The sequence below is a fragment of the Carassius gibelio genome, chromosome B1 (assembly GCF_023724105.1).
Source record: "Carassius gibelio isolate Cgi1373 ecotype wild population from Czech Republic chromosome B1, carGib1.2-hapl.c, whole genome shotgun sequence".
Taxonomy (NCBI): domain Eukaryota; kingdom Metazoa; phylum Chordata; class Actinopteri; order Cypriniformes; family Cyprinidae; genus Carassius; species Carassius gibelio.
Genome location: NC_068396.1, coordinates 5,958,074 through 5,984,696, shown reverse-complemented (window position 1 = coordinate 5,984,696; position 26,623 = coordinate 5,958,074). Strand labels below are relative to the sequence as shown.

The 26,623-nt window shown below is 35.8% G+C and overlaps 3 protein-coding genes across 9 annotated transcripts; all 3 read right to left on the bottom strand.

The window, feature by feature from the left end:
• Window positions 1-1,789: 1,789 nt before the first annotated feature.
• Window positions 1,790-12,286, bottom strand: retreg2 (reticulophagy regulator family member 2). Of its 2 annotated transcripts, none has more exons than XM_052546107.1 (9): window positions 11,884-12,286; window positions 10,970-11,073; window positions 8,519-8,549; window positions 8,266-8,395; window positions 7,804-7,888; window positions 6,746-6,883; window positions 6,193-6,281; window positions 5,681-5,816; window positions 1,790-4,637 (listed from the first exon to the last, which is right to left on the bottom strand). In XM_052546107.1, exons 1-9 carry the CDS (start codon window positions 12,102-12,104, stop codon window positions 3,883-3,885), a joined length of 1,689 nt encoding a protein of 562 aa, XP_052402067.1. In that variant the 5' UTR covers window positions 12,105-12,286; the 3' UTR covers window positions 1,790-3,882. The 2 variants fall into 2 exon arrangements, with proteins under 2 accessions (XP_052402067.1, XP_052402068.1); XM_052546108.1 differs by having other exon boundaries at window positions 1,790-4,634; window positions 11,884-12,266.
• Window positions 12,287-13,090: 804 nt separating this feature from the next.
• Window positions 13,091-20,000, bottom strand: prkag3a (protein kinase, AMP-activated, gamma 3a non-catalytic subunit). 6 transcript variants are annotated; one of them, XR_008152070.1, is made up of 13 exons: window positions 19,695-19,999; window positions 19,176-19,212; window positions 18,966-19,072; window positions 18,743-18,824; window positions 18,589-18,647; window positions 17,472-17,532; window positions 16,529-16,583; window positions 15,768-15,894; window positions 15,522-15,687; window positions 15,391-15,428; window positions 15,126-15,272; window positions 14,448-14,618; window positions 13,091-13,738 (listed from the first exon to the last, which is right to left on the bottom strand). XR_008152070.1 is itself a non-coding variant. In XM_052544866.1 (13 exons), the coding sequence occupies exons 1-13, from the start codon at window positions 19,710-19,712 to the stop codon at window positions 13,722-13,724; spliced, it is 1,008 nt and encodes a 335-aa protein (XP_052400826.1). In that variant the 5' UTR covers window positions 19,713-20,000; the 3' UTR covers window positions 13,091-13,721. The 6 variants fall into 6 exon arrangements, 4 of the variants coding, with proteins under 4 accessions (XP_052400826.1, XP_052400827.1, XP_052400828.1 ...); XR_008152071.1 differs by having other exon boundaries at window positions 13,091-13,431; XM_052544866.1 differs by having other exon boundaries at window positions 14,525-14,618; window positions 19,695-20,000.
• A 590-nt stretch (window positions 20,001-20,590) lies between these two features.
• Window positions 20,591-25,825, bottom strand: cnppd1 (cyclin Pas1/PHO80 domain containing 1). Its single transcript, XM_052546416.1, has 8 exons — window positions 25,635-25,825; window positions 25,137-25,239; window positions 24,377-24,458; window positions 24,149-24,269; window positions 23,930-24,058; window positions 23,709-23,770; window positions 23,241-23,358; window positions 20,591-22,203 (listed from the first exon to the last, which is right to left on the bottom strand). The coding sequence occupies exons 1-8, from the start codon at window positions 25,695-25,697 to the stop codon at window positions 21,586-21,588; spliced, it is 1,296 nt and encodes a 431-aa protein (XP_052402376.1). The 5' UTR covers window positions 25,698-25,825; the 3' UTR covers window positions 20,591-21,585.
• Between the last annotated feature and the right edge of the window lie 798 nt (window positions 25,826-26,623).

Here is a 26,623-nt window from a genome sequence, read left to right as displayed (position 1 = left end):
TACATGAAAGACTGTTAGGCTTCAATTCAAGTCAGGAAAATTGACAGAATGTGGGAATACTGGATGGTAAACGCAATTTTTGAAACATATCTTTTGCTCCTACTTTCAAGTCGTTTTTGTTCAAATCATCTGTTAAATGCATAGATGTAAACATAAATTCTCAGAAAAAGGGTACAAAAGCTGTGACCAGGGCAGAACCTTTTCAAAAGGAACAAGTATGTACAATTAAGGGAACTTTAATGTGTACCTTTAAAGTTCTTATATGCACCCTTTAGGGGTAAATAAGGTACAAATGTGCACCTCTTGAAAAGTTACTGCCTCGGTGATAGCTTTTGTACCTTTTTTTCTGAGAGTGTATGAGAGGACGTCAAGTCAAAAATGTTGCAAACCACTGGATTACTGGAATAGATTCTTACTCAACTTCTTGTGTTTTAAGTCTTTACAAACCTTGCCACTACCCAATAGTGTTTTTGTTTTTTTAACCCTGAAAAGTTCTTCATACTGGAACCTGTAAAATGTCTTGTTTTTGATGCCTGGGCATTGCTGTGCTCTTTCTTTCTAAGGTGTTCTGAGAGTTTTAGTGTGTTGCTATGGTGTTGCTAGGGTCAACTAGCCCAGGTAAAATAGAGCCAGAAATCTGAATCTTCTAAATGCAGCTTGAAAGCCCTTTTTACTTAAAAAGCATCCATTAATACCATAGACCTCTGTAATGTTTCCACCCTCAGAGATTTATCAGGTGCACTTATGGAGATTACAGTCACCTCTGACTTTAAGCAGTGTGACCATCTGCCTTACTTCAGCTGCCAGCTCACCACAGGCCCGAGGCCTTCACACACTGACTGTCATTATGTGAACGTTAAGTCATGCCTGGCTTTCTCTCTCGCTGTTCTCTGAGCTCAGTCAGCAGATATTTAATGCATGAGAAATTTGTATTCTACATCATCCTGCTTCGTCCCCCGATTTTAAACGTGGTAAAACACCCTTTATTAATTTACATATTGGATCCCTAAATAGTGCTAATAGAGTTAATATCATTGCAGTTATCTTTTTAGTTATCATTCTGGCCTTAAAGTAATAGTTAACTCAAAAGTGAAAGTTTTCTGAAAATGTAACATTACATATGGCATTTCATCACTTGTTCACCAATAGATCCTCTGCGGTGAATGGGTGCCGTCAGAATGAGAGTCCAAAAAGCTGATAAAGACATTACAATAATCCACACTACTCCATCAGTTAACATCTTGTGAAGTGAAAAGTTTGCAAGAAAAAAAAAATCCACTAACTTGAAACCATTATTTTTTTTTTTTGTCAAAAAAATCCATAATATTGCTTCCTCCACTGAAAAAAGACCATCCTTTTACATCAAAACGGTTTTGGACTTGATCAGTGCATATTTCTCTCCTGATTCAGACAAGATCATTTTATTCACTAGACGAAGCAATATTGATAGACAACCCATAGTCGAGCTGGTAGTTTGAAGTTAAAAATGGATGGATTTATTACAAACACAGCTTTTCACTTAAGTAGGCATTAATTGATGGATTATTGTGATGTTTTTATCAGCTGTTCAGATTTTCATTCTGACGGCACCCATTCACTGCAGAGGATCCACTGGTGAGCAAATGATGCCAATCCCCCAGATTTGTTCTGAAACAAACTCATCTACATCTGAAAACAATCCCCGTTTAAATCAACACAAAGCACTTGAAGTTGAAAACCAGCTCATGGGTGTATATTAGAGATACACGGAGGTGCAAGTCAGAGTAACAAAATGACATTCAACAATATATTTTGGAGTTAAATGCTCTAAGTGCTTTTTTATAGATCATAAAGCAGTAACAGCATGAGCAAAACACAATCACTATTACACAAAGATGACCTCTGTAAATATCTGAAAACACAAATCTCTGCGGTCTGGATCGGATGTGTCAGTTTGTGGGTATCTACAGGAGAAGGAGCAAAACGCAAAGCAAAAACACAGATACACACTGCTAACCAAACAGCTGAGATGCGACAAGCAGTTTGTTTTTCCACATTTGAACTAAAAATACAATCACAGCAACGCAGAACATATGTGCAACTATGTGGCGCAGGATTTTAGACCAATCAGATTTTACAGTGGGTGGGGATAAACAAAATTATAATATTTCTTTTCCTCATATTAGGACACAGTACAAGAATAACTTCTGAATTTAGAGGAATGTCAATCTGTTTCCAATCAGTCGACAGATCTGAAAAACATCCCATGTTACAGGCCTTAGGTAAATATATACATTGTTTTACACACGCGTTTCCAGTTTAAAAGATATTTCCCTTTAGTAAGATTAATAATTGAAAAATATATATATATATAGGATCATAAAATCTTCTATTCTTTCATTGTCACACAAGAAGTCACTGAGCTCTGACACTGACATGAAGAGAAATGAATGATCAGATTCTTGTTAGTTTCATGTCGTCAATTCTAGAAATACCTTGATGACTTATTATTACGAACATCTTACAAAGATACATACAAATAAGGCTCGATCGTTCACTTGGGATTCCCCTCTTATGAATGTTCATTTCAATTAAAAAAGGGAAAACAATTCAGTCAAGCCCATGCACGAAATCTACCTAAACCTCGAACAGTTTATCATGTAAATGGTATTTCAGGCAATCTGTGAGCTCTTGATGTGATTTGTACAATGAAACTTACACGGTTGTTCAAGAGTTTGGAGTCGGTAAGTCCTTTATACTCTCCCAGACTGTATTTATTTGATCAAGTTATTTGATGTTTTCTATTTTAATGTAATTTATTCCTGTGATGCAAAGCTGGATTTTCAGCATCATCACTCATTCCAGTTTACGGATTTGCTGCTCAAGAAGCATTTATGATTATTTTTAATGTTGAACCTGTTTGCGCTGACCCCAAACTCTCGAACAACCGTATGTTTGGCATGGTTATAAAAAACTAGGAGTCCTGCAAATGTGCACACAAACAATACTTCAAAAGTGCGACCAATTCTAATATACCGAGTCTGAATAGGAGCTGAATACAGGGGAAACATCAAGCACTAACAATAGAGAACTTTTCTGAAAGCTGAAGTGTGCTACGCTGCATTCACAAACATCTTTGTGCGACAGAAGTACTTTACAGATTACGTCCTCAAAATTCAGTAAATGGCACGATCCAATATCGATTTCTCAAAACGATTTTATTTGCAATTGCAACACGCTAAACTTTTTTGACTTCCGTCTCCCAGAATATAAATCTTGCAGCTTTATTATTTATTTGAGACGCATTTAATAGTAAACGGTTCTGAACTCTAACCAGTTTGAATAAAACCATCCTTTATAGGAATATATTAGTTAAGCTATGATTATGAAAAGAAATCTTTAACATAACCAACTTTTCATTACGAATTTGCAGTCATATCCTGCTCACCCTGTCTTTCCACAAAACCAGCCCTACAAACAAATAAAACTCTGATGAGCCGAGGCATTAAACCTAATGATAACGGTCAGCGTGGGACTGATAAACCCCAGGGTTCTTGTGTCGCAGACAATGTGGTCCTTGTCAAAATATAGATACAGAAAATGATTAAAACTAAGTCTATCTTAAACTGCTTTTGAAATCGGAGTGGCTGGATTTGAGGCTTAAGGTCATTTGGATCTGTCAAAAAACCAAACAAACTCATTACCGTCGCTTTAAGGATTTGCGTTGGACATTCACCTGCTCAGGAAACAATATCCCACCAGTAATCACAGTGATCTCACTCCCGAAAACAATTAAATAAAGGCATAGCTGACCGCAACATTCCCTTTTCTCACAAATCGTATGTCAGTAATATGGTATCTACAAGGGTTATAAATAAAATAAACAGTTTAGATGACATGAAGCTAGGAATCCTGCTGGTCTGCATGCTGCTGACTGCTCGGGGGCGTGTCTGTGGAAGCCCCGCCCACGTCCTGTCCATCAGCGACACCAAGGCCCAACCCCTCATCCATTTGTTCAAGTTCGCTTTGGTCCAGAAGCTCAAAGTCCTCTTCCTCGGCGGGTACAAGAGTGACATCCGGTTGCTCTTCGGTGCTTGCTTCGGTGACGTCAGCGTCCTCTTCTTCTGCGCTGGCTTCCTGGGTGGAAGGCGACTCGAGGGGCGATTCCATCGGGCAAGGAGGCATTTCGGTGGGAAGAAACGAAGCCATTGACGAGCCCTCGCTGGCCTCGGTAGACCGCAACAGGGCTGAGAGAGTGTTCTGTACTACGGTAGAGATGGCCGTGCTCACGATCTCCTCGCTGAGGGCTTCCAGGGACCGAGCGGGTCTCGAAACCCCCGCAGCCGATCCCCCTCCCTCTTTTGCAGTACCCACAATGCTTTGGTCCGCCGCCGTCGCTTGTCCATGTCCATTAAAGTGCGTGTTGACAAAGTGGAGCGGAGATGCTAAGTGCTGAATGAGGCGGCTGGCCGGAGACAGCATCTCCTCCTGGAGCTCGGATCGGGACGCTCCCGTCTGCTCAGACCCGAGAACGCCCAGCGGGAAGTGGAACAGACCCGGTTCAATAGAAGGCAGCTCGTCCACAGACGGGAACTCTGCTAGATCTCTAGAGAACGTCTCCTCTGGTTCACTGTGCACGCTCTGCTGATCCAGGTCTGCTGAGGAAAACAAAGTTGAAGGTAAAGCTAACTACACTAACTCCGCCCACTACACAGTACAACACTGCAGTCAAACTTCAGCTCCAGTTGCATAGATGGTAAAACACCTGCTTTAGTGTTTTTGACACGATTGACCTGGGTTCAAGTATCATATAACACCAGAAATTATTTTTATTTATATTTTTATATTATTTATATTTACACTTGTCTCAAATAATTAGTATTAGCTATCCTTGGTTGAATTTGTTAAAGTGTTAAAGACAGCCCTAGCAAGAGTTCTTTAGAAATGATTTACTCAAATAAAAATTTCACCAAAAAGGTTTTATTTATGATTTCGCACATTAATTTGTGCAAGAAGGTTTTTAACATCTGAAATTAATAAAAAAATAAATAAAAATGAAACAGGAATGTGAATTGCACAAATTACACACACAAAAAAAAATGTATTAGCATACTGTCTGGACTTGAAGAGTGTTTACACAACATGGCATTTAATGTTTCTAATATATCTGCATTTACATTTTTTTTTATTAGTGTTCAGTAAAAAAATACCACTTTTAGGTATAATTCGACAGTTAAAGAAAACATTTTAAAATTATGTTAAAATACACTCCTGTTCAGGGGTCAGTAATATATCTTTTTGAAAGAAAAGAATGCTTTCATTCAGCAATGTTAAAATAAATTGATTAAAAGTTACAAAAGATCTCTAACTCAAATAAATGTTGTTGTTCTAAACTTTCTCTTCACAGAATCATGCAAAAACAAAAACAAAAAAATTATCATGGTTCCCAAAAAAAAAAAATGAAGCAGCACAACTGCTTTCAAAATTAATAATAATCAGAAATGTTTCTTAAGCAGCAAATTTTAAGACTGCTGATAAATGAAAAGGAATTTTTAAATGAATTCAAATATATATATGTGTGTGTGTGTGTGTGTGTGTGTGTGTGTCTTTTATAAAAAAAATGTGTAATGTTATTTATGTTATTTACTAAACTACAATCTTTTTTTGTAAATCTAGTTGCACATGAAACAGCCCTGAGTACCTTCAGAGACGTCTGTGAGCTGTGGGGTGGTGGCTCTGGACACAGAGAATCCTCCACTCTCCAGAATAGATGCCTCCTCGTCGGACAGCTCCGAGTCTGTGATGGCCATCGCCAGAGCCGTAGTCCTCACATCCACCTGAATAACACCGAACACACCGATCACTGACTGGAATTACACTACAGCTCACCAAGACTGTTCAGGAACGTACTAAAGTAAAGACATTTTAAATGTTTCAATATATTTATTTTTCTAATAAATGCCGTTATTTGGAATATTCTATTCATCGAAGAATCCTGATTTTAAAAAGCATCAAAAACATTAGGCTGCACAACTGCATTCATCATTGATGATGATGTCTCTAGTGCAGCAAATAAGCATATCAGAATGATTTCTGTAGGATCATGTGACACTGAAGACTGGAGTAATGGCCCTTTAAAAATGTTTAATTATAGAATACAGCCCCTGTAAGATGGGATACACCCCACTAACCCCCCTGTATCAGGACACTCACAGTCGGGGCGAAACATGACAGCTCCTCCTCGCTCTCGCTCTCGGTCTCTGCCCTCGGCTCATCACCCTCTTCCTGCTCCTTCTTCAGCTCTGCACACACACACACACACACACACACACACACACACACAGTTCTTCTGAGCGCAGTCTAACAGGAAGTGACACACTAACAACCTGGTTTGCAGAGAGTCTATAACTGTGATATCGGCAGAAAGAGCGCATAATATATTGCCACCAATATACAAGTTTTTATTGTTATTATTAGTTGGATAATATTATGCATTATTTATTCAGGTTCAAGCAGTAAACTTGTGCCAGTTTTCAGTATTTTATTTCTTTTTTTTGTCTTGACACCTGATTATACTTTAAGCATGAACATAGTAGCAATAAATATCAGACATATCAGATTTATTATCAAATCAGAATAATTGGTATAAAAGGTTTATATTTACCACTAATGTAAAACAACAATATTGTGTTAATTTGGGGGTTTTGAAAAACTGGAATTAGGTTAGCAAGCTAGGAAGGAGAGTGAATAAAAGCAAGGCTCTCACTTCTCTTGTCGTGTTTGCGGTGCTGCGTCTCTCCCTTCATGCTGTAGTCCAGTTTCATCAGTATGGGCTCCAGTCCGGTGTACATCTTCTGGATCAGCTCATGGTAAACCACCAGCGGCCACAGCAGCACACTCAGCACTGAAGCAGGACAGACAAACACACTATTAAACTCTGCATACAGTACTACTCAAAGGACTGGGCTCAGTAAGAGTTACTTTTTATAAGACATTATACTTTTCCCCAACAAGGATGCATTTAATTGATCAAAAGTGTGACAATGTTACTTCATATTTTTTTTTAAGAATCCTGGAAAATAAAATGTATCAACAGTTTTGAACACTTATAATAATCAGAAGTGTTTCTTGAGCAGCAAATCTGAATATTAGAATGATTTCTGAAGGTCATGTGACACTGAAGACTGGAGAAATGATGCTGAAAATTCAGCTGCGGATCACAGAAATAAATTACATTTTGAAATATGTTTATAAAGCAAACAGTTCATTTAAATTATAACAATATTTCACAGTATTACTGTTATTACTGTATACTTGATAAAAACAAAATCAATTCTTTGTGAGCATAAGAAGCTTTAAAAAGCACTAAAATAATTAATAATTAATATATTTTTTTAAATAAATGAAATAACTACATTTAACATTAACAACAAACATTTTTTCTTCGTTCAATTTTAAAAATTTAAATGGTAAAATATTACATTTTTAATTAAATTCATTGAAAAGTAACAACAGAAAGAAAAAAAAATTATACACCAGTTTGAATTGTAGTATTTAGTTTACATATATTTCTGTATTTAAATGTGCCTGCATTTTTAACCCAACCAAACAGAAATGCTGGGAATACATTTTTCCTCTCTGGAGTCATATATTCAGCTCTTTATTTTGCTTCTTTAATTCACAGCGGTGTAAAATAAAGCTGGAGTGTTATGTAAGAGCAGAGGTGGACGTGAATAGCTGTGTTGTGTGATTTGAATAGCTGGTGCAAAAGAGGAGCGTGTGTGTGAAAAGAATATATGGAAATAAACAAAGACTTTTGCTCACATATGATGTAGGAGATCATTATCCCGGGAATGTAGTGTCCAACCATGGCCAGGATGAAACATCCTGAACACATCATGATGCAGAACTGATGAGGAGAAACAGAACGATTGATCAGCAAACACTTTCTGGACATAAACTGTTTGGGGTCAGTCTCTTAAGCTCACTAAGGCTGCATTTATTTGATTAAAAAATACAGTTAAAACAGTAATACTGTGAAATATCATTTCAATAATATGTAATTTTTTTCCAGTGATTGAAAAGCTGAATTCTCAGCATCATTACTCCAATCTTCAGTGTCACATGCTCCTTCAGAAATCATTCTAATATGATCATCTGCTCAAGAAACACTTGTTATTAATAATGCTGAAAACAGATGTGCTGCTTCATATTACTGTTAAAAACATGAAACATGATTTTTGAGTCATTCTGAATATATTGAGCTGAAAGTTTCTCTCTGCTCACCTTGCCGTGGTTTTGGCGTTTGTACTGAAGCATTTCTTGGATGTAAAGGCTGAAGGTGAGGTAACTCTCGGCGAGATGATGGCTGAGCTCCTCCACGCTTAACAGACGTGGCTGATCAGTCAGCGCTTCTCTGCACAGTCAGAACAAATTAAACTCATTTAAAAAGGAAACAAATTTAGGATACAGCACAGGAAACAACTGCGAGTGTGAGCAGTGCAAACACATAAGAGACGGGATCACTGAAGACACATACCGCTGGACGACTGACGCCTCAGGAGGCCACACTGGAGAGAACACAGAGCAAACCGTGAGACAAACTATGAATGTATGGGCCCCTGAATGCTACAATCTTCAAGATATTCTCATCAAATATCAAAAATACATAATTTGATGATAACATTAAGCTCAATCATAAATCGATCCCTTGTTGTGTTGTGACAAAACAGACATGTTTTACATGTTTCACCAAAGCTACATTTATTTAATGAAAAACACCTCAGAAAAACACTGAAATATTAGTATCATTTAATCAAACTGTACCATATTTTAAAATGTAATTTACTCCTGTGATGCAAAGCTGAATTTAAAGCAGGTTTCCTATTATCTGTAATGAAATTAAATTCATATTTGTGAAATTAATGTTTGTTTGGAAAAATACAGTGATGAACAGAAAGTTCAAAAGAACAGCATATATTTGAAATGAAACTATTTTGTAGCATTATAAATATATTTATTGTCACTTTCAGTTAATTGTCCCTTTGCTGAATAAAAGTAATTTCTTTCACAAATAAAAATAAAATAAGATTTCATTTTTTAAATTGGATGCATATACAGGTGCTGGTCATATAATTAGAATATCATCAAAAAGTTGATTTCACTAATTCAGTTCAAAAAGTGAAACTTGTATATTATATTCATTCATTACACACATAGATTTGATAGATTTCAAATGTTTACTTTTAATTTTGATGATTATAACTGACAACTAAGGAAAATCCCAAATTCAGTATCTCAGAAAATTTGAATATAACTTAAAACCAATTCAAAGAAAGGATTTTTAGAAATCTTGGCCAACTAAAAAGTATGAACATGAAAAGTGTGAGCATGTACAGCACTCAATAGTTAGTTGGGTCCTTTTGCCTGAATTCCTGCAGCAATGCGGTGTGGCATGGAGTCGATCAGTCTGTGGCGCTGCTCAGGTGTTATGAGAGCCCAGGTTGCTCTGATAAGTGGCCTTCAGCTCTTCTGCATTGTTGGGTCTGGCATATCGCATCTTCCTCTTCAGATAGATAGATTTTCTATAGGGGTTAAGGTCGGACGGGTTTGCTGGCCAATTAAAAACAGGGATACCATGGTCCTTAAACCAGGTACTGGTAGCTTTGGCACTGTGTGCAGGTGCCAAGTCCTGTTGGAAAATGAAATCTGCATCTCCATAAAGTTGGTCAGCACCAGGAAGCATGAAGTGCTCTAAAACTTCCTGGCATACAGCTGCGTTGACCATGGACCTCAGAAAACACAGTGGACCAACACCAGCAGATGACATGGCACCCCAAACCATCACTGACTGTGGTTACTTTAGACTGGACCTCAAGCAACGTGGATTGTGTGCCTCTCCTCTCTTCCTCCAGACTCTGGGACCCTGATTTCCAAATGAAATGCAAAATTTACTTTCATCAGAGAACTTTGGACCACTCAGCAGCAGTCCAGTCCTTTTTGAAGCGAGGAGCTTCTGACACTGTATGTTGTTCAAGAGTGGCTTGACAGAAGGAATGCAAAGCTGAAACCCATGTCTTGCATACGTCTGTGCGTAGTGGTTCTTGAAGCACTGACTCCAGCTGCAGTCCACTCTTTGTGAATCTCCCCCACATTTTTGAGTTGGTTTTGTTTCTAAATCCTCTCCAGGGTGCGGTTATCCTTATTGCTTGTACACCTTTTTTCTTCCACATCTTTTCCAGTCCTTCGCCTCTCTATCACTGTGCTTGGACACAGAGCTCTGTGAACAGCCAGTCTCTTTTGCAATGACCTTTTGTGTCTTGCCCTCCTTGTGCAAGGTGTCAATAGTCGTCTTTTGGACAACTGTCAAGTCAGCACTCTTCCCGATGATTGTGTAGCCTACAGAACTAGACTGAGAGATAATTTAAAGGCTTTGCAGGTGTTTGAGTTAATCAGCTGATTAGAGTTTGGCACCATGTGTCTTCAATATTGAACATTTTCACAATATTCTAATTTAGAGATACTGAATTTGGGATTTTCCTTAGTTGTCAGTTATAAACATCACAATTAAAAGAAATTAACATTTGAACTATATCAGTCTGTGTGTAATGAATGTATATAATATACAAGTTTCACTTTTTGAATGGAATTAGTGAAATAAACTTTTTGATGATATTCTAATTATATGACCAGCACCTGTAGTTGGTTACTACTAGTGCATATGAATACTAATAATAATAAAATAATAAAATAATAATAATAATAATAATAATAATAATAATAATATACCAAAGTTAGAAAAATACATTTTAGAGCAAATAAATTTTGAGTAATGTATGAAGCATCCTCAAAATGCTGCAACACACAGTATGGTATGAAAGCTGTACTGTACATCAGCTATATTGCCCAGTCCTATGGTGTACACCTATGAACTGTATGTGTTGCTATGATTAAAATGCACAACACAGTACATAGTTTGTGAATGCACTACCAGTGATCTGCGGCAGCTTGTCTTTCCATCTCTCCAGTAAAGTCAGTCCAATGAGAGACACGCTCAGGAGGAACAAGGGTCTCAAAGACGTGGAGGACAGGAACCTAAAACACACATGCATCTGTTCAAACATCACAATCTGCATCGAATCTGATTACAAAAACAACCCACGACTCATTCATACGATAGTAATAAGTCATGTTTGTCACGTCCCATATGGAGAATTAAAACAGTTCCTGTGTGCAAACCAAAATGTAACTGTGATATTATTTGTAAACTAAGTTAATGATAAAAGTTAACAGTTGCTGACTTCTTAAATAAAACTGTGTATACGGTGTTCATATATACAGTATATACACACACAAAAGGTTGCAGTTCCACAATACACTGATTTTAGACAGTAACATGGTGAAATAATTATACATATCAAGGCAGTAATTCAAGATCTGTTTACAAAATTGCATGGTAATACCACAGGAAATGTCCAAAAATATATATCACAATCATAATCATACACCATGGTATTTACCCCTTACAAAAAAAGGGGGTTTGACAATGTATTTATGTCAAGTTTCTAATTAAATATATCAGTGCATTCTGAAATCATGGAGTAGTACTATGGTATATATCAAAGTACCATCTGATACTAACTATAACGTTACGTTACCTGCCATATGGTATTTATAGAAAACCATAGCACGTCCAAAGATCAGTAACGTTACCACTTATACTAGATATTAGTAATACCTGAGAATTATTCGATGAGAGAAGCGAAACTGCAGCAAAAGCGACGCGGGAGGCTACTAACGAGCAGATTAACCAGATTACTAACCAACTAACTAACAAATGTAATGTAGGTGTCAGGATTAACACCGTCGCTTCCGAACGAACATGTTTATTCGCTCGGGTCTCACCAGAAGAGCGTGTTGAGCGCCAGCGCGGCGATGATGCTGTGAAGCGGCCTCTCACACACCAGCAGCCGCTGCGCGCAGAGCACCGCGGGCTCACACTGCGACATCCAGCCGCGCAGACGCTCCCTCAGCCGCCGCAGCTCCGGCGCATCCTCCCCGCCGCCGGGCGCCGGGAACCAGGCCTCCAGATCCGCCGAGGACACCGAGGCCCGTCTGCTCGCCATTCTCACTCGTCCAGCGTTGTTTGTGTGTGTTGATGACGAGGCTCGGTCAGGAGAGGCTGGTCATGGATTATTAGAAAAAACAGAACCACACTCCGCGGATCTTACAGGCTCTCACAGTGTCACATGCTCGGTGTTTACTGCGCCCTTGAGTGACATCTGCTGGTGCGCCACAAACACACGCTTACACAACATGCACTTCACATTTATTTGATTTAACAAATATGATCTATGGTGATTGGCATATTTGTCACGATTAATCTCATCCAAAATAAAAGTTTTTGTTCGTATAGTATGTGTCCCTGAAGCACAAATAGTGCAAAAAATTAAAATAAACAACAACAACAAAAAAAAAAAAAACAGTAATAGGGGTCAATTTATTGAAATTGAGATTTATACATCATCTGAAAGCTGAATAAATTAGTTTTACATTGATGTATGGCTTGTTGGAATAGGGCAATGAAATCCAGAATCTGGGGAAAAATAAAATTAAAGTTTATAATTTTGACCCATGCAATGTTTTTATTGGCTATTGCTTCAAATATACCTGTGTCACGTATGACTGGTTTTATGGTCCAGGGTCAAATATATGTTTATACTGTGTATATTTATTATGTATATATAAAAAGACACATACAGTATTTAGAAAATATTTACATGTATATATTCATATAATTTATATTATATCTATCTATCCATCTTTCCATCTATCTATCTTATGCAGACTGAAATGTTTTGACATTTTTATGTAACCTTAAAATACAATTTTATTTTATTCATTAAGCAAAATTTGTAATTTATGTATACATATATATATATATATATATATATATATATATATATATATATATATATATATATATATATATATATATATATATATATATATATACACACACATACATACATACACACATACACATACAGAATAAGCAGCTTTTTTAAACCTATGTACAAGGTTATTTGTTGAGTAGGCAATCAGGCAAAGAAAGAGCACAAGGATTTGTTTATTAGAAAAACAAAACATGATCATCTGACAATACTACATGACATAGCACAAAACGGCAAACTAGGTGATCAATTTGATCAGAATCCAAGCCCATGTGCTCACTTATACATGAAAACTAAATGCAACAGTTTCCTTTGTCAGTACTTGTTTATCGCATACAATCTCTCAGTTAAATGAGAATCTTGTTGCTTAATATATTATACACTTAACGTAATCCAAACTGAACATATTTTACAATATGAATGTATAATGTAAAAAAAAAAAAAAAAAAGATCCTTTCTTCATTCTTGCTTGCAGTCATACTTTATCTGCTTTTAACCCCTAAAACAGGATAGGAGAATATACTTACAGAAAGTAGCATGGTATTACCATGGTTTTCTGAATAAGATAATATCATGGTAATCCTACAGTACTCTGAGGTACAGCAACAATATCATCACATCAGTGGCTGTGCTCCCAAACACACTGGTGTTAAATGACTATAACAAAGGGTCCTGGGTCACGTCCCTGACCCACCAGTGTATTCTCCAACAAACAGGTCACGCACATGCACAAACATGCAGGGAGAACTCTATTCATCAGCATGGCATATAAGTGCTTTCAGTTATTGCTCACTGGTTATGTATACCTACAAACAGAGAGAAAATGCATCAGCATTGTGGAGACCAAAATGTATTAGGAGTGGCTGGGATTCATGGGTGCTTGAGCATAACAGAACGTGATGTCATCAGATGATGTAATATACAATAATGACAATACTGATTGTATTAATAAAGGCACATAATACTGTGGGGTAATTTACAGTACTAGTTAAATGTTTACACACACCTGGCTGAATCAATGTTTTTCATGATTGCATGCTTTATGATTAAATGCTGGAAATGTGTTTTTTCCACAAATATAAATTAGTTTAGGATGTTCAGATTTTTCTTTTACATTTATGTAATTGTATAGATATAAAAAAAAAAAACAAGAATGAAAAGAAATGAATGAATAAATACATCACAACACAATTATGTTATAAAATGTCAAAAAAAGACAAAAAAATCTGATTAAATATTAAAATAAAATAGAATAACATTTGAAATAAAAATACACTGAAAAAAATAAAATAAAATAGTGTGTTAAACATCCCATGATGCACTTCTAATATATATATAAATATATATATTATTATTTTGTCACTACATAATTGCATTCCGTTTCAGTTCCCATTATATAGTTTGGATGATTTGTGTTTTGTTCTGAGTTTGGTGTGTCCAAACTTTTAACAAGTACTATGCGCAGTAGCAGTGCATGTGTTGGCAAAGCTTGGCTGGGAAGGCAGTAAAGCCTACCTGGATACTAGTGCTGGTTAGATGAGGAAACAGGAGGAAACATATCCTCTCAGGTTAGGAAAACAGAGCATCAATACCTGCTGGAGATAAAACTATGGCCTGCAGCAGGTCTGAGAGAGAGATTATTCCCTGAACCACGTCTTCTCTGTCCACAAGCACCAGCCTATGAACCTGCACACAAAACCAAGATTAAACTGCTAAAAAAATCTAATCCATAAAATACATAATAATAATTAAATACATTTAAATTAAAAACAATAATTATAATAATAACGACAGTTAAATAAAATTATACTAGATATAAGAAATAAAATGTAAACAAAATGGCATTTGATATAAAACAAAATAACAAAACATGACAAGTCAAAACATCTAATGAAAAACAAAACAATAACATGCAAAAAAAAAAGACAAGATAAAAAAAAATTATGCAACAATCATCAGTACTAATTTCTTATAAAATATCATTTAAAAAATAATTAAAATTTTATATTTAATATAAATGTATAATGTAAAACAGATATCCTGACTTCATTTTTGCCTTCCATTTTTTTTCCATGTTAAATAAATTAAAATAAAAGTAACAACACTACAAGGAGATTTGCAAAGGATGAATTTATCTACATTTGTAATTTCTGACTAATAAGATCAGTCTGAGGTTAGAACACAGTTCCTTACCTCAGCCTTGACTATTCTGTCAACAGCAGTTTCCAAAGTCTCGTCAGGGTAACATGTAATGACTCCTTCCACATAACCTCGTCTCCTCCGCACGGCCTCCTGCATGCTCATGCTCAGGTTATTGTAGGTTTTCTGCGCTGCAAGATTCTGCCAAAAGAAACATTCGCAGTCAACTAAAACATCACTACACAAGATACTAGTTACAAATAAATAAACCAGTTCTGCCTTAAATGTCTGATATCAAAAAAGGAGAAGAGATTCTCACAATCACGTCAAATCTGGAATACAGGGCGACCACCTTGCCTAAAAAAAAACAAAAAACAGAAGAAAGTAAAACGGAAGTTCAGGAGGTTGTCTTTGTGCTGTAACACGACTTATTTGACTTGTTTGAAGTACCACTGTCATCCACCACTGGGAGAGCGGAAACACGTCGCTCAACAAACACAGAAAGTGCATCGTACACCGTAGCCGTCTGAGAGACAGTCGCCACGTCTGAGAAAGTTCCTATTCCTGCATCTTTAATTTGCATCTTCAAGAAGCTTGGCTTGGGCACTGAGGCTCCCTAAAGATGAAGAGGATATCATGCTGAACTGTAATATCATGAGTTCAAATAAAACTAAGAATTGGATTTATTTCTCTTACAAATATATACAGGAACTTGAGGATTCTCTTATGGGTCAGTATGTGAAGGACATTTCCAGACTCTGGGTCGATGACTGGCAGCCTGTGGATTTTGTGTTTCAGTAAAGAGTAGACAGCATCAAAGAGGCTGTGCACAGACAGAGAAAATATAGAAAAACATATATTATAAATGCATACACAAAGACATATAGAAAAACATATTATAAAATATATTATAAATGCATACACAAAGAAATATAGAAAAACATACTATAAAATATATTATAAATGCATACACAAAGAAATATAGAAAAACATATTATAAAATATATTATAAATGCATACACAAAGAAATATAAAAAAATGTAATAAAATATATTACAAATGCATACACAAAAAATATAGAAATACATATTATAAAATATATTATAAATGCATACACAAAGAAATATAGAAATACATATTATAAAATATATTATAAATGCATACACAAAGAAATATAAAAAAATGTACTAAAATATATTATAAATGCATACACAAAGAAATATAGAAATTTATATTATAAAATATATTATAAATGCATACACTAAAGTTTGAGTTTGAACTTAGTAAGATTTGTATTTTTTCCTGATAGAAACTTTTGAATGGTATTGTAAATAGGAAAATCTATGTAGCATCGTTATGACTACTGTATAATTACTCTTACGTATAAGAATCATAAATGACAACCACCCAGAAACTCAACAGCGCCAGTAAGTTTATCAGAAGCAATATTTTTATACCTGGCATCTGGTGTGATACTGATGAGACATTGATCTTGATATTGCAGATAAACGTCTAACACAAAGAGAGAACACATGACAAGACAAACAGAGAAACATGGGGAAAAATCAAACCTAATTTGCTTATGATATGCAGTAAATTTGCCCTACAATCACCCAATGACAGCTGTGTGAGATATATTGAGCCCTGTGGAGATACAGGCAGCCTGATAATGTTTCAATACTAAATATGTCAACCTAAAATCTGTGATGTAAAGAATGCTTATTTTAAAAAAGTATACAGTCCATTTTAAAGCTGCGGTAGGGAACTTTTGACGCACTAGCGGTTAATAAACAGAACTGCTTGCGTCTTGCGGAAGAACATTGTAGCCTGAACTACTTCTCTGTGTTTATGTCTATGAAGAATCACAAAGGTACTGGGTTACTCCGCCGCGGTATCCCCGAAGCAATCTAAAATAGTCTGAATATAAACACTTATTATAGGTGCACCCTAGTGATTCAGGACAAGCTAAAAACACGGTTTGGAAAATGGATTCATGGTGTACTCGCTTATTATATACATTTTTCTACATTTTGAACACAAACAAAGTTACGGACCGCAGCTCTGATTGGTTGTTTCTTAACGGGAGCAGTGTATTTCTGCAAATGGCAATAGGACACTGGGAGGAGCCAGAGGAGCTTGATTTTTTCATAGATTATCTGTCTCATATTCTACTGTCAGGACATAATGACAGGTTTAACAAATATGTAAAAAATATATTTTTACAAAAGTTACCTACTGCAGCTTTAAGGAGAAATGCTTTCATCTTATTTTTTCTCTTTCACAAAAATGCATGCTTTATTAAGTCAAACACACTGTCTTTTAGCACTTTTATAATTAGTGTCTGTATATGATAGCTGTGTATGACATCCCAACATCATCTGTGTAGTTCAGATTATTTACTTTGAAATGAATCACCTCTCCATGTCTCAATCTTGTGTTCCTCCAATTCATAGATCTGAACCTACAAGAGGAAGAAAGTTATAATATATAATAAGCATACAGTTTAATGCACATATAGACTACTGTTCAAAAGTTTGGGATCAGCCTAATTTTTTTGTTTTTCAAAAAAGTCTCATGCTCACCAAATCTGCATTTATTTAATCAAACAAAGTAAAAACTGTAAAATTCTGAATTATTATTGCAATTTAAAATAACTATGTTATATTTGAATATATTTAAAAATGTAATGTATTCCTGTGATGCAAAGCTGAATTTACTTCAGTCTTCAGTGTCACACGATCCTTCAGAAATCATAATCATATTTGCTGCTCAAGAAGCATTTCTTATTGTTATCAATGTTGAATAGTTGTGCTGCTTAATTTTTTTGTGATACATTTTTCGGTTTCACTTTATTTAACAGTATGTGTATTTGCATGTACTTAAAGTGTAGTAGAAATGTATTGTAATAACAAGTAAATAGTATGTACTTGAGGAACAGGGCTGTAAAATAAAGTGCTACCCATTTTTCTTTAAGATTCTTTGATGAATATAAATATTAGTAACATTATAAATGTCTTAATCAATTCAATGTATCATTACTGAAAAAAAGTTACAAATCTTACTAACCCCAAAATATTTAAAATTCTATTTCTTTTTTCTCTTTTGTTATTTTAAATCTAAAACTCATACATACATACATACATTTTATAATTATGGACATATAAATAAAATAAGTGAGGGGTAATTAGACATTATCTAGACTGACAATCTATATTCTGTAAGTTTTTTTATTATTATTGTTATAGGGAAATTTTATTTAATTTAGTTTTTTTTTTTTTTTTTTGCCGAGTTGACTGATTTACAAATAAAAGGCCCAGAATATCAGGTTGAGGACATAATTTGCATGAAATAGACTGAGCCTGAGTACTATTTCAAGTCACTTTGTTATCATCTACCAAAGAAACCATATCTGTCCCATGCAGCATTATGTTGGCAGTCAATGCAAAATCAATACGATTCAAACCACGAAGGACAACACAAGGTGATCATTACAGAAGAGGCAGAGATCGCAACCCACCATGGGTGACCTGTAATACCGATGAAGAATATTGATGAAATCTGTGATCGTCAGCATACCTGAGGGAAAAAAAAGGCAAGGGAATAAGGGAAACAAAAGAATAACTCATATAGATAAAAAAATATCAACATGCACACACTTTGATCAGTCCTACCCACAAATCTCTGCAGTTTGTTGTCCCATAAAGGGGCCGCTCTCAGGCCATTTGCAACCAAAGCAAAGAAGGCCTTCTTTACCTGCATCGATACAATAGATGTGTGTTCAAATCTCTTAAACAATTTTTTTTTTTCTAAATCAATTAAAGTGGTTATTTTTTTATTATATTAAATGAGAACACTTTATGTTACACCGGGCGAGGACAATTACTGCATCCAAACCTGCAGTGTGGTGTCAAAAATGACTAGTTTGCAGCTGGTGGGAATTGCATCATAACAACAGTGTTTCTTCATGAAGCCCATATAAGCTTCTGCGTTTGGATCTTGGTCTAAAGAGACGTGAAACACACCGAACAACCTTGAATATTAAAGATGCTGTATGTAAATCAATGCCCGTCATCAAACAGACTTATGAAATGTTCATTGACCTACCTAAGCTGTTCATTATATAGTCCTCATGGCAATCGTCCTGTTGGGAACAACAACAAAAATTGTAAAACTAAATAATTTTCATTAACCACAATAACAATATAAATATGTAATAAAATAATCTTATACATATAGACGTTTAATGAAAACGAGTGATTCTCCATTATTATGTAACTATTTATTTTTTTATCTATTTCCATACATTCCCTTGCCTTTTTTTCTTCCCAGGTATGCTGACGGTCACATATAGCCTGTACATATCATGCATATACGAACTTCCAAACCATGGTTTTATTGTATTAAATTAAATATAAGGTAAAACACAGCAGTACCATGGTAGCTTTGTAAATAAGGGTAAAACAACAACATAAAAACATTGAATTATTACTACTAAAAATGGTTTACATTTAACTCAGTGTCTTGCCTAATTCGTTCATTCAAGTCTTTATTTTAGCCTACAAAGTCTATGATTTTACCCCACGCATTATCTTGACAGCCCTGAGAGAAGGTTTACTGAGTTACCTGCGTGCCAGCGTCCATTTGTGCGTGTGCACTACAGTCGAGCTTCTCCGCGCGCAGCGCATCCCCGCTTCCTGCGCATGCCCGTGAATCTTGCTATAATAGGATAAACAGTTAGGTCGGATATTTAAGACTCGACGCTCCTTCTCAGCGCAGTACGACCGATGGACAGACAAAGCGACAGCGCAGTGAAGAGAAGACCACCTATTTTAGGATATTGCTGTACGAGTCTGGTTAAAAGCGGTGTAAAGGTGTCTGGTTTGACACTAACGGACTGCGCGAGCGCAGGCACGCGTAGTTTGTTCCAAATATAGCGCGTGGCCTGTGTGATATGTGCGCGACCGCCCATTGCTTCATGAAGAGTCCAAAATGAACTGTGTTTATACACACACACACACACACACACACACACACACACATTTATAAACATAAATATATTATTATTATTTATTTATTTTTGCAGCCAAAGCAAGGGCATTCAATCAGTTTAGATTTATAGTACTAAAATAATCGGCAACATTATATTGAAAAGTGTCCTTGATACAGGTATTAAATATTATTATACGAAATTATGCATAATTACATGCAAGTAACCCTAAGAAAAACCCTAATCCTATAACCATATAATAAGCCTACATGTTTTGTAATTACACATGGTAACAAGGACACCTTAAAATAAAGTGTAACCAAATAAAGTAAAAAAAAGAAAGATAAAGAAACCGAAAACTTGAAATTACTGAAGTTAAAATTAATCAAAATAAAATCCTAAATATTAACAAAACTGTTACAGTCTCTCAGTTACAATAAGATAACACTGATATAAGGCGATATACAATCTGCATGCTTAATATTTATATTAAAAACCATCTATATTAAAAAAAAGATCCAAAAGTCAAGACTGAGATGAATGTTTTTATTATTTTCATTGTTGCAGCCGTATGTTCTTTTATTATTTCTATACAAAATGTACAAAATTGGGACAGAAAAAAAATATATAGTTAACAGACTTTGGAAGCCATTAACAAATAAAGGTAGATATGTAAGAGATTGTTAAATCAGGTATTAAAGGGTACTTTTATGTCCAAGTCTTAATAATATTACCATTTGCTTAATTACATTATGTTTAAAGAACAAAAAATAAAGCCAAAATTAAACACAAAGTCAAGCAACGAACCCAAATCTATTAAATCAGCCTGTTCTGCAATATTTTACTACTTGAGGATATCAAAATGTTGAGGATTGTTTCTACAAACCAAAGTAATCTAAGATGAACACTTTGTGGATGAGGTCTGGCATTAATCAATCTAACTAAATTGTACAACTGAGGTTGTAAAACTGGTCCCTTTCTGTTTTTCTCCAACCCTTCCTTTCTGAACCAAAGTGAACAAATTCAGGCTTAAATTCAAACTATTACCCAACTTGAAAATAAAGGCTTTCGGAGGAAGGAAATTCAAAAACAAAACAGTCCTCCTCAGGACACTGGCATGTTGCACAAAACCATGCAAACCATTCAAAACAAGAACATGCACTTCCTCACATAACAGCAGAGCCTTTTGTTAACTTACGTAACTACCTGCCATTATTTTTGCTTGGATGCTTTGGAGGTTTCACAGAACATCTAAAACCAACCATACTTACCCTTTTCAGAAAGCGAAAGAAAAGAAAGCCTGTTTGTTCATACTGCATTAGCGCACATTGCATCACACATCAAAATTCAAAATGTCACTCATATGCCACTTCCTTAATAAACCTCTCTACAACCTTCTCCCCAACATACTGATATCCCACCACAACCCGGTTATAACCAAGCCATCTGGCTAGTTCATATACAACATTAAAGAGAGCTGACTGCATATGTAAACTTTGCTGTTTTTTTTTTTACTTTAAAATTCATCTAGCCGGGCATGAGAAGAGATGGCGATTTCCCAAAGGGCAAAGTCGTCTCTGGGCAACATCTCTGAAATGGTGGCATGGAGCCAAGATGGGGGTCTGAAAATATTAAGCTTTCACTAAATGGAGCAAACCCAAGCCAAAGTGCTGTGAGACGTTCATACCACGGAGAGGAAAGAGGCGCTGAGCCATTACAAGCTATTGCACATTGAGGGCAAGTGCCCATGTGACGGTGACAGATCACTTCAGACACCAAACAGTCTTGTGGCTGGATGTCTGATGAGGGGTCTGTGTAGGAAAGAGCAGAGATGATGGAGCCCCAGAGACACAGCACCATATTCTGATAGGAGGAATAGGTAGAGCCCTGCTGATCCGGCACAGCGGTGGGCCGCAGCTTCAGGGTGTCATTGCTCAAGACGCAGCAGTGGAGGTTTGAGGTTGGGCGTGTGGTGTCCAGCAAGAGCTCGGGGAGAAGTGCTGGTGTGTGAATGGATGTGTGCTTTATCGGGTCCAAGTACGTGCGGCTGGTACTGTGAAGACGGCCGAGCTGGTGGATGACGGCGGAGGAAGCGATGAGACCGGCTACGCTAGTCAAGTACAGGAGACCCAATATACAGGTGACCTGCAGGGAAAGTAAAGAACACAACAAACGGTTAATATATAGCACTGCACGAATCACTGAAATAAAACTGAAGATCGCAATATGGCTTAGTGTAATTATTAGAGCGCATATGGTTTGATTCAGCACTTTTATTTACATGCAAGCGGCTCATAATATGTGTTCTCAGTGTCTCAAAGCAGTTCTGTTCACAGCAACTTCGGTCGCTTATAACATGCATTTGGAAATGCAACACGCGTCAACTATCTTCTCAACTTGTGAAGTGCTTATAAACTAAACATATATATATATATATATATATATATATATATATATATATATATAAATTGAACCTTTAAGGGCTTCCTGCAGTTTTCTTCCAAAATTATTATTATTATTTTTTTTTAATGATTTTATAAAGTAAAGCTCAAGACATACCTATTCTCTCTGGCTTTTATTTATAGCAGATTTACTGAGTAGTTGGTCTTGTTTTAGTTTTTAAATCTGTTATTCCGAATATGATATTTCTTTAATTGACTATCTTTGGACTTACTATACAGCATATTAGTCAATTTTTATTTTCAATGGCACTATATAAATAAAGTTTAAATTGAAAATAAAAAATGTAATGTATAAAATTGAAGAAATTAAATTTATTGTAAATTTACAGCTGTACTGTATTAATGATCTTTTGTTTTAGTGAAATTACAATAGTAATATTTATTTTAATAGTTGCATTTAGTAATAAAAATGGTGTCATTTGAAAAAGGTGACTATAAAATATAATTACTATTATTTTATATTAGAACATAACCACAATTTTGCTCAAAAAAAAAAAAAAAATGCTTGTGTGTATATTATATACATTTCTTTTTTAAATTTCAGATTTACAGTTTTTTTGACAATGTGCAGTGAAATGTCAAAACAGGCGTCTGTCATGCCATATTTGAATCAAATAATGTTTAAGAACAGAAAATTTTAGTTGACATTGAATATAGTATACATCACCTACTTTTTAGGTGTATTTAGGAGTTTATATGGATTGAACTGTGATTACTGACCTTGGTAAAGTGCTGGTAGATAACTGATAGAGCTTCCCTCCAATTGGTTTGCTCCAACAGGACGCAGAGATCTGTGTAGGTGAACCAGCCTCGCTTCATTCCTTGTCGCTCCGCAATGCTACAAGGACAAAAATAGAATAAAGCAAAGAAAGAAAAAGAAAAGAAGCATGTGTGAGGACCTTGATCTTGACACAGAACTTAAGAGAAATGTACTGCTAATCCAACTCACTCTGATAAACAGATTGGACTGCAAAGGGCAACCCAATTAAGTCCAAGAGAGTCACTGCCCAGTTGCAAAAGACTCAAATACTCATAGGCTATTTAATCAGGTCATGACATTAAAAATCATCCTTGATATTTTGAAAAGAAGAACAGAGATCTAGTCTATGCTGTGACACCTTAAAGGCCAATAGGAGCGTTCACTTAAACTATATGACTGTTATAACACAGTAGTGCATGTTAACCAACCTGCTTTCCACCTGACTGAGGACTTTAAAGAAGTCACTGGGCTCAGTGAAGAGGTTCCAGTCCTGTCAAAGAGAAAGATCTCCTTTCAAATCAATTTCTGTAGAAAACTCACAACCGGAAATGCAACATGATCTTGTAATAAACGTGTATAAAAGGACAAAACAAGTCTAACTACTGTAAATGGCCATAGCTCTTTGGAAAGATAGGAAGTCATTGCTTACAATCGCATTGAGGAAGTTCATCTCCAAAGTGTTGACAGTCTGAACATCAAGCTTGGCCGCAGTGCCCCATTCATCGTTGAAAACCTCCTCCTCTTCTCCTTCATCATACAAATACTTGCTGGCAACCATCTGGAAATAACATTAGAAATTCAGATAAGCAAATAAGGGTAATAAAACATAAATAAAAAAAAGTAAATATCCTTGGATGCAAATACATACCATAGATATCAAAAAGAGGTCTGAGGATGAGATCTGTTGCAGGTATTCGGGATTTCTGTGTCGCAGTCTTTCAATGTATATCAAAGCCAACATCATAGCGCAGGGAGATATACATGCTTCCCTGTAACAAAAAAAATTATTATATATTAATTCAGGGAAATGCATCGTACACAGTATTTATTAATGAGATTATATTTCGAAATCAAAGATTTAAGCTGGCGATCCTACCTGGCTACGTGTGCAGCATATTTCTTATGGAGTTTCCTTATGGGACTTGGGGCAGATTTCTGGAGCAGTTCCACAGCGATATCTAGAGCAAATACAATGATGAGTGATCAAGCACTACTGTACAGACGAATAACACAAATAAAAAACTTTTGTACAAACAGAATATATATGATGATGAAAGAGAATATACCCAAACATGGACCTATTCATTGAAATAGAAACTTTGCATGAACCAAAATATTTTTATGCTGTGACAAAAGTACTAATGAGCAATATTTTGTATTTTAAAGAAAATTCTAAAAATGTTAAATATGTGACACCCAGGACCAAAAAAACAGTAATAAGTAGCATGGGTATATTTGTAGCAATAGCCAGCAATATGGGTCAATCATATTAGTGTATGGGTTAAAATTATAAATGTTTATTTTATGCCAAAAATCATTAAGATATGAAATAAAGATCGTCGTAAATTTCCTACCATAAATATATAAAAACTTAATTTTTGATTAGTATTTTGCATGGCTAAGAACTCAATTTGGACAACTTTAAAGGCTGGTTTCCTCAATATTAACATTTTTTTTGTACCCTCAGATACCAAATATGGTCATATCCTAACAAACCATACTTCAATGGAAAGCTTTCAGATAATTTATTAATCTCAATTTCAAAACATTGACCCCTTATGACTGGTTTTGCGGTCCAGGGTGACACACACACACACACACACATTGAGTTTGCACTAGTTTAGTTGTTGACTCACCAGTCATGGGGCATGAGAGAGCATCCAAGGGTCTGTCTGAATCAAGACCATAGTACAGTCGTTTCCTCACTCTCTCGGACCACTGCTCGTGTCCAGGAAGAAACTGATCATCACAATACAAAAATATGGTTTAAATGTCATATATCTTAACAATAAATTTAAAGGAGATCTGTTAAAACTACGCAATATCATTAAAACATTGTAAAACAGTGTGGTTATGTGTTTTTCCTCTCACAGCCAAACATTGGGCCTCTGAGTGAGCCTCGAACTCGCGTAGAATAACACTCACAACACATAGTTACTGTCTTACAAACTGAAATACTAGAGATATTTGCTGTATTTAAGAATAATTAGTTTCTTTCAATCTAATATGCTGGGCTTTAAATGAAACAAGACATTAAACCGTATTTAAAGTTTTTACATAAGTCAGTTTCTCGTGAGTTTCTCAGTCACCCGTCAAAACAGCGCAACTAGAACCAAAACACCAGAGATACTGACCGTAAACTCCTGGAAGTCAGAAAAGGTGAACGTTCGCTCGTCAAACAAATCGCCAAAATCCATTTTGGGTCTCCAGCATTAATTTAAAAGGACTGAAAACACAGAAAGGCCGAAGGAAAGCGTCGTGCAGGAACCCTCTCTCTGCCGTGACAGCTGCGTCGCGACGTATTCACAATCACAGTTACGCAAGACAATGCGTTCAGTAGCGTGAAGCGGAGACTTAGGTCTCTGCAGAGCAAAAGTGGGCGTTTATCACCATATGGGTGTTTTGAAACTGCTGGGTGTTTCTGAATCATGCAATCTAAATTATCGCCCTTACCCAATCCCACCCCTAAACCTAACGTCACTATTACATCATGGTGTAAAAACACCTTGATCTCGTAACTCCCATTACTTTCCTGCAGAGACCTATACTTGGTGAAGCGGGACTACTGGACCGAGCTTGGGTCAAACATTTATTATGTTTTTTTTTATAACTGTATAGTTTTATGTCTTACCTAATCGCTGTGTATTTTTATTCCAAGGCTATTAAAGTTTCCCACGGCCCAACATTACAACGTTGTACATGTTACTTTTCTCATCGCTATTGTTGATGGACCAATCGCAGTAGTTTATGATTCACTCACTATGACGTTTTTCAAATGCATTTCTTTGAAACTGCGCAAGCGAGATTTTTATTTATATGCAAAGTATCAGAGCATCAGATTTAAACGATTACATATCGGGTGTTTAAAAATATCTCCAATAAACGCACAAAAACACACCGAAACTGTTTGTGGCCGTAAAGCGCCCTCTAGTGTAAAAAATTAAGTGTATTTCAGTGCACGTTACTGAACGTTCTATGGAACAATACTATATAAACAATAGTAATAACCAACATATATATATTTATATATTATAATTCCATGTATTTTTATTTCTAAACAAAATATAAAGGAAATACGTGTGGCATATAATATTTTTTGCAAAGAACAATGTGATCAATAATC

Bases quoted from the DNA above. Each gene is read 5' to 3' on its own strand.
- retreg2 (XM_052546107.1), bottom strand. From the start codon at position 12,104: ATGGCGAGCAGACGGGCCTCGGTGTCCTCGGCGGATCTGGAGGCCTGG. The intron at 7,889-8,265 runs GTGAGCAGAGAG...TCTCCTCATCAG, and splicing joins AACGCCAAAACCACGGCAAG to TTCTGCATCATGATGTGTTC. The intron at 5,817-6,192 runs GTGAGTGTCCTG...GGTGTTATTCAG, and splicing joins TGTCATGTTTCGCCCCGACT to GTGGATGTGAGGACTACGGC.
- prkag3a (XM_052544865.1), bottom strand. The intron at 19,073-19,175 runs GTAGGTCAATGA...ACGTCTCTTTAG, and splicing joins CTATATAATGAACAGCTTAG to ACCAAGATCCAAACGCAGAA. The intron at 17,533-18,588 runs GTGGGTTGCGAT...TTCCTCTTGTAG, and splicing joins GGTATTACAGGTCACCCATG to GTTCAGATCTATGAATTGGA.
- cnppd1 (XM_052546416.1), bottom strand. From the start codon at position 25,697: ATGGATTTTGGCGATTTGTTTGACGAGCGAACGTTCACCTTTTCTGAC. The intron at 24,270-24,376 runs GTAGGATCGCCA...TTTTTGTTACAG, and splicing joins TATGCTGCACACGTAGCCAG to GGAAGCATGTATATCTCCCT. The intron at 24,059-24,148 runs GTATGTATTTGC...TGTTATTTCCAG, and splicing joins ACCTCTTTTTGATATCTATG to ATGGTTGCCAGCAAGTATTT.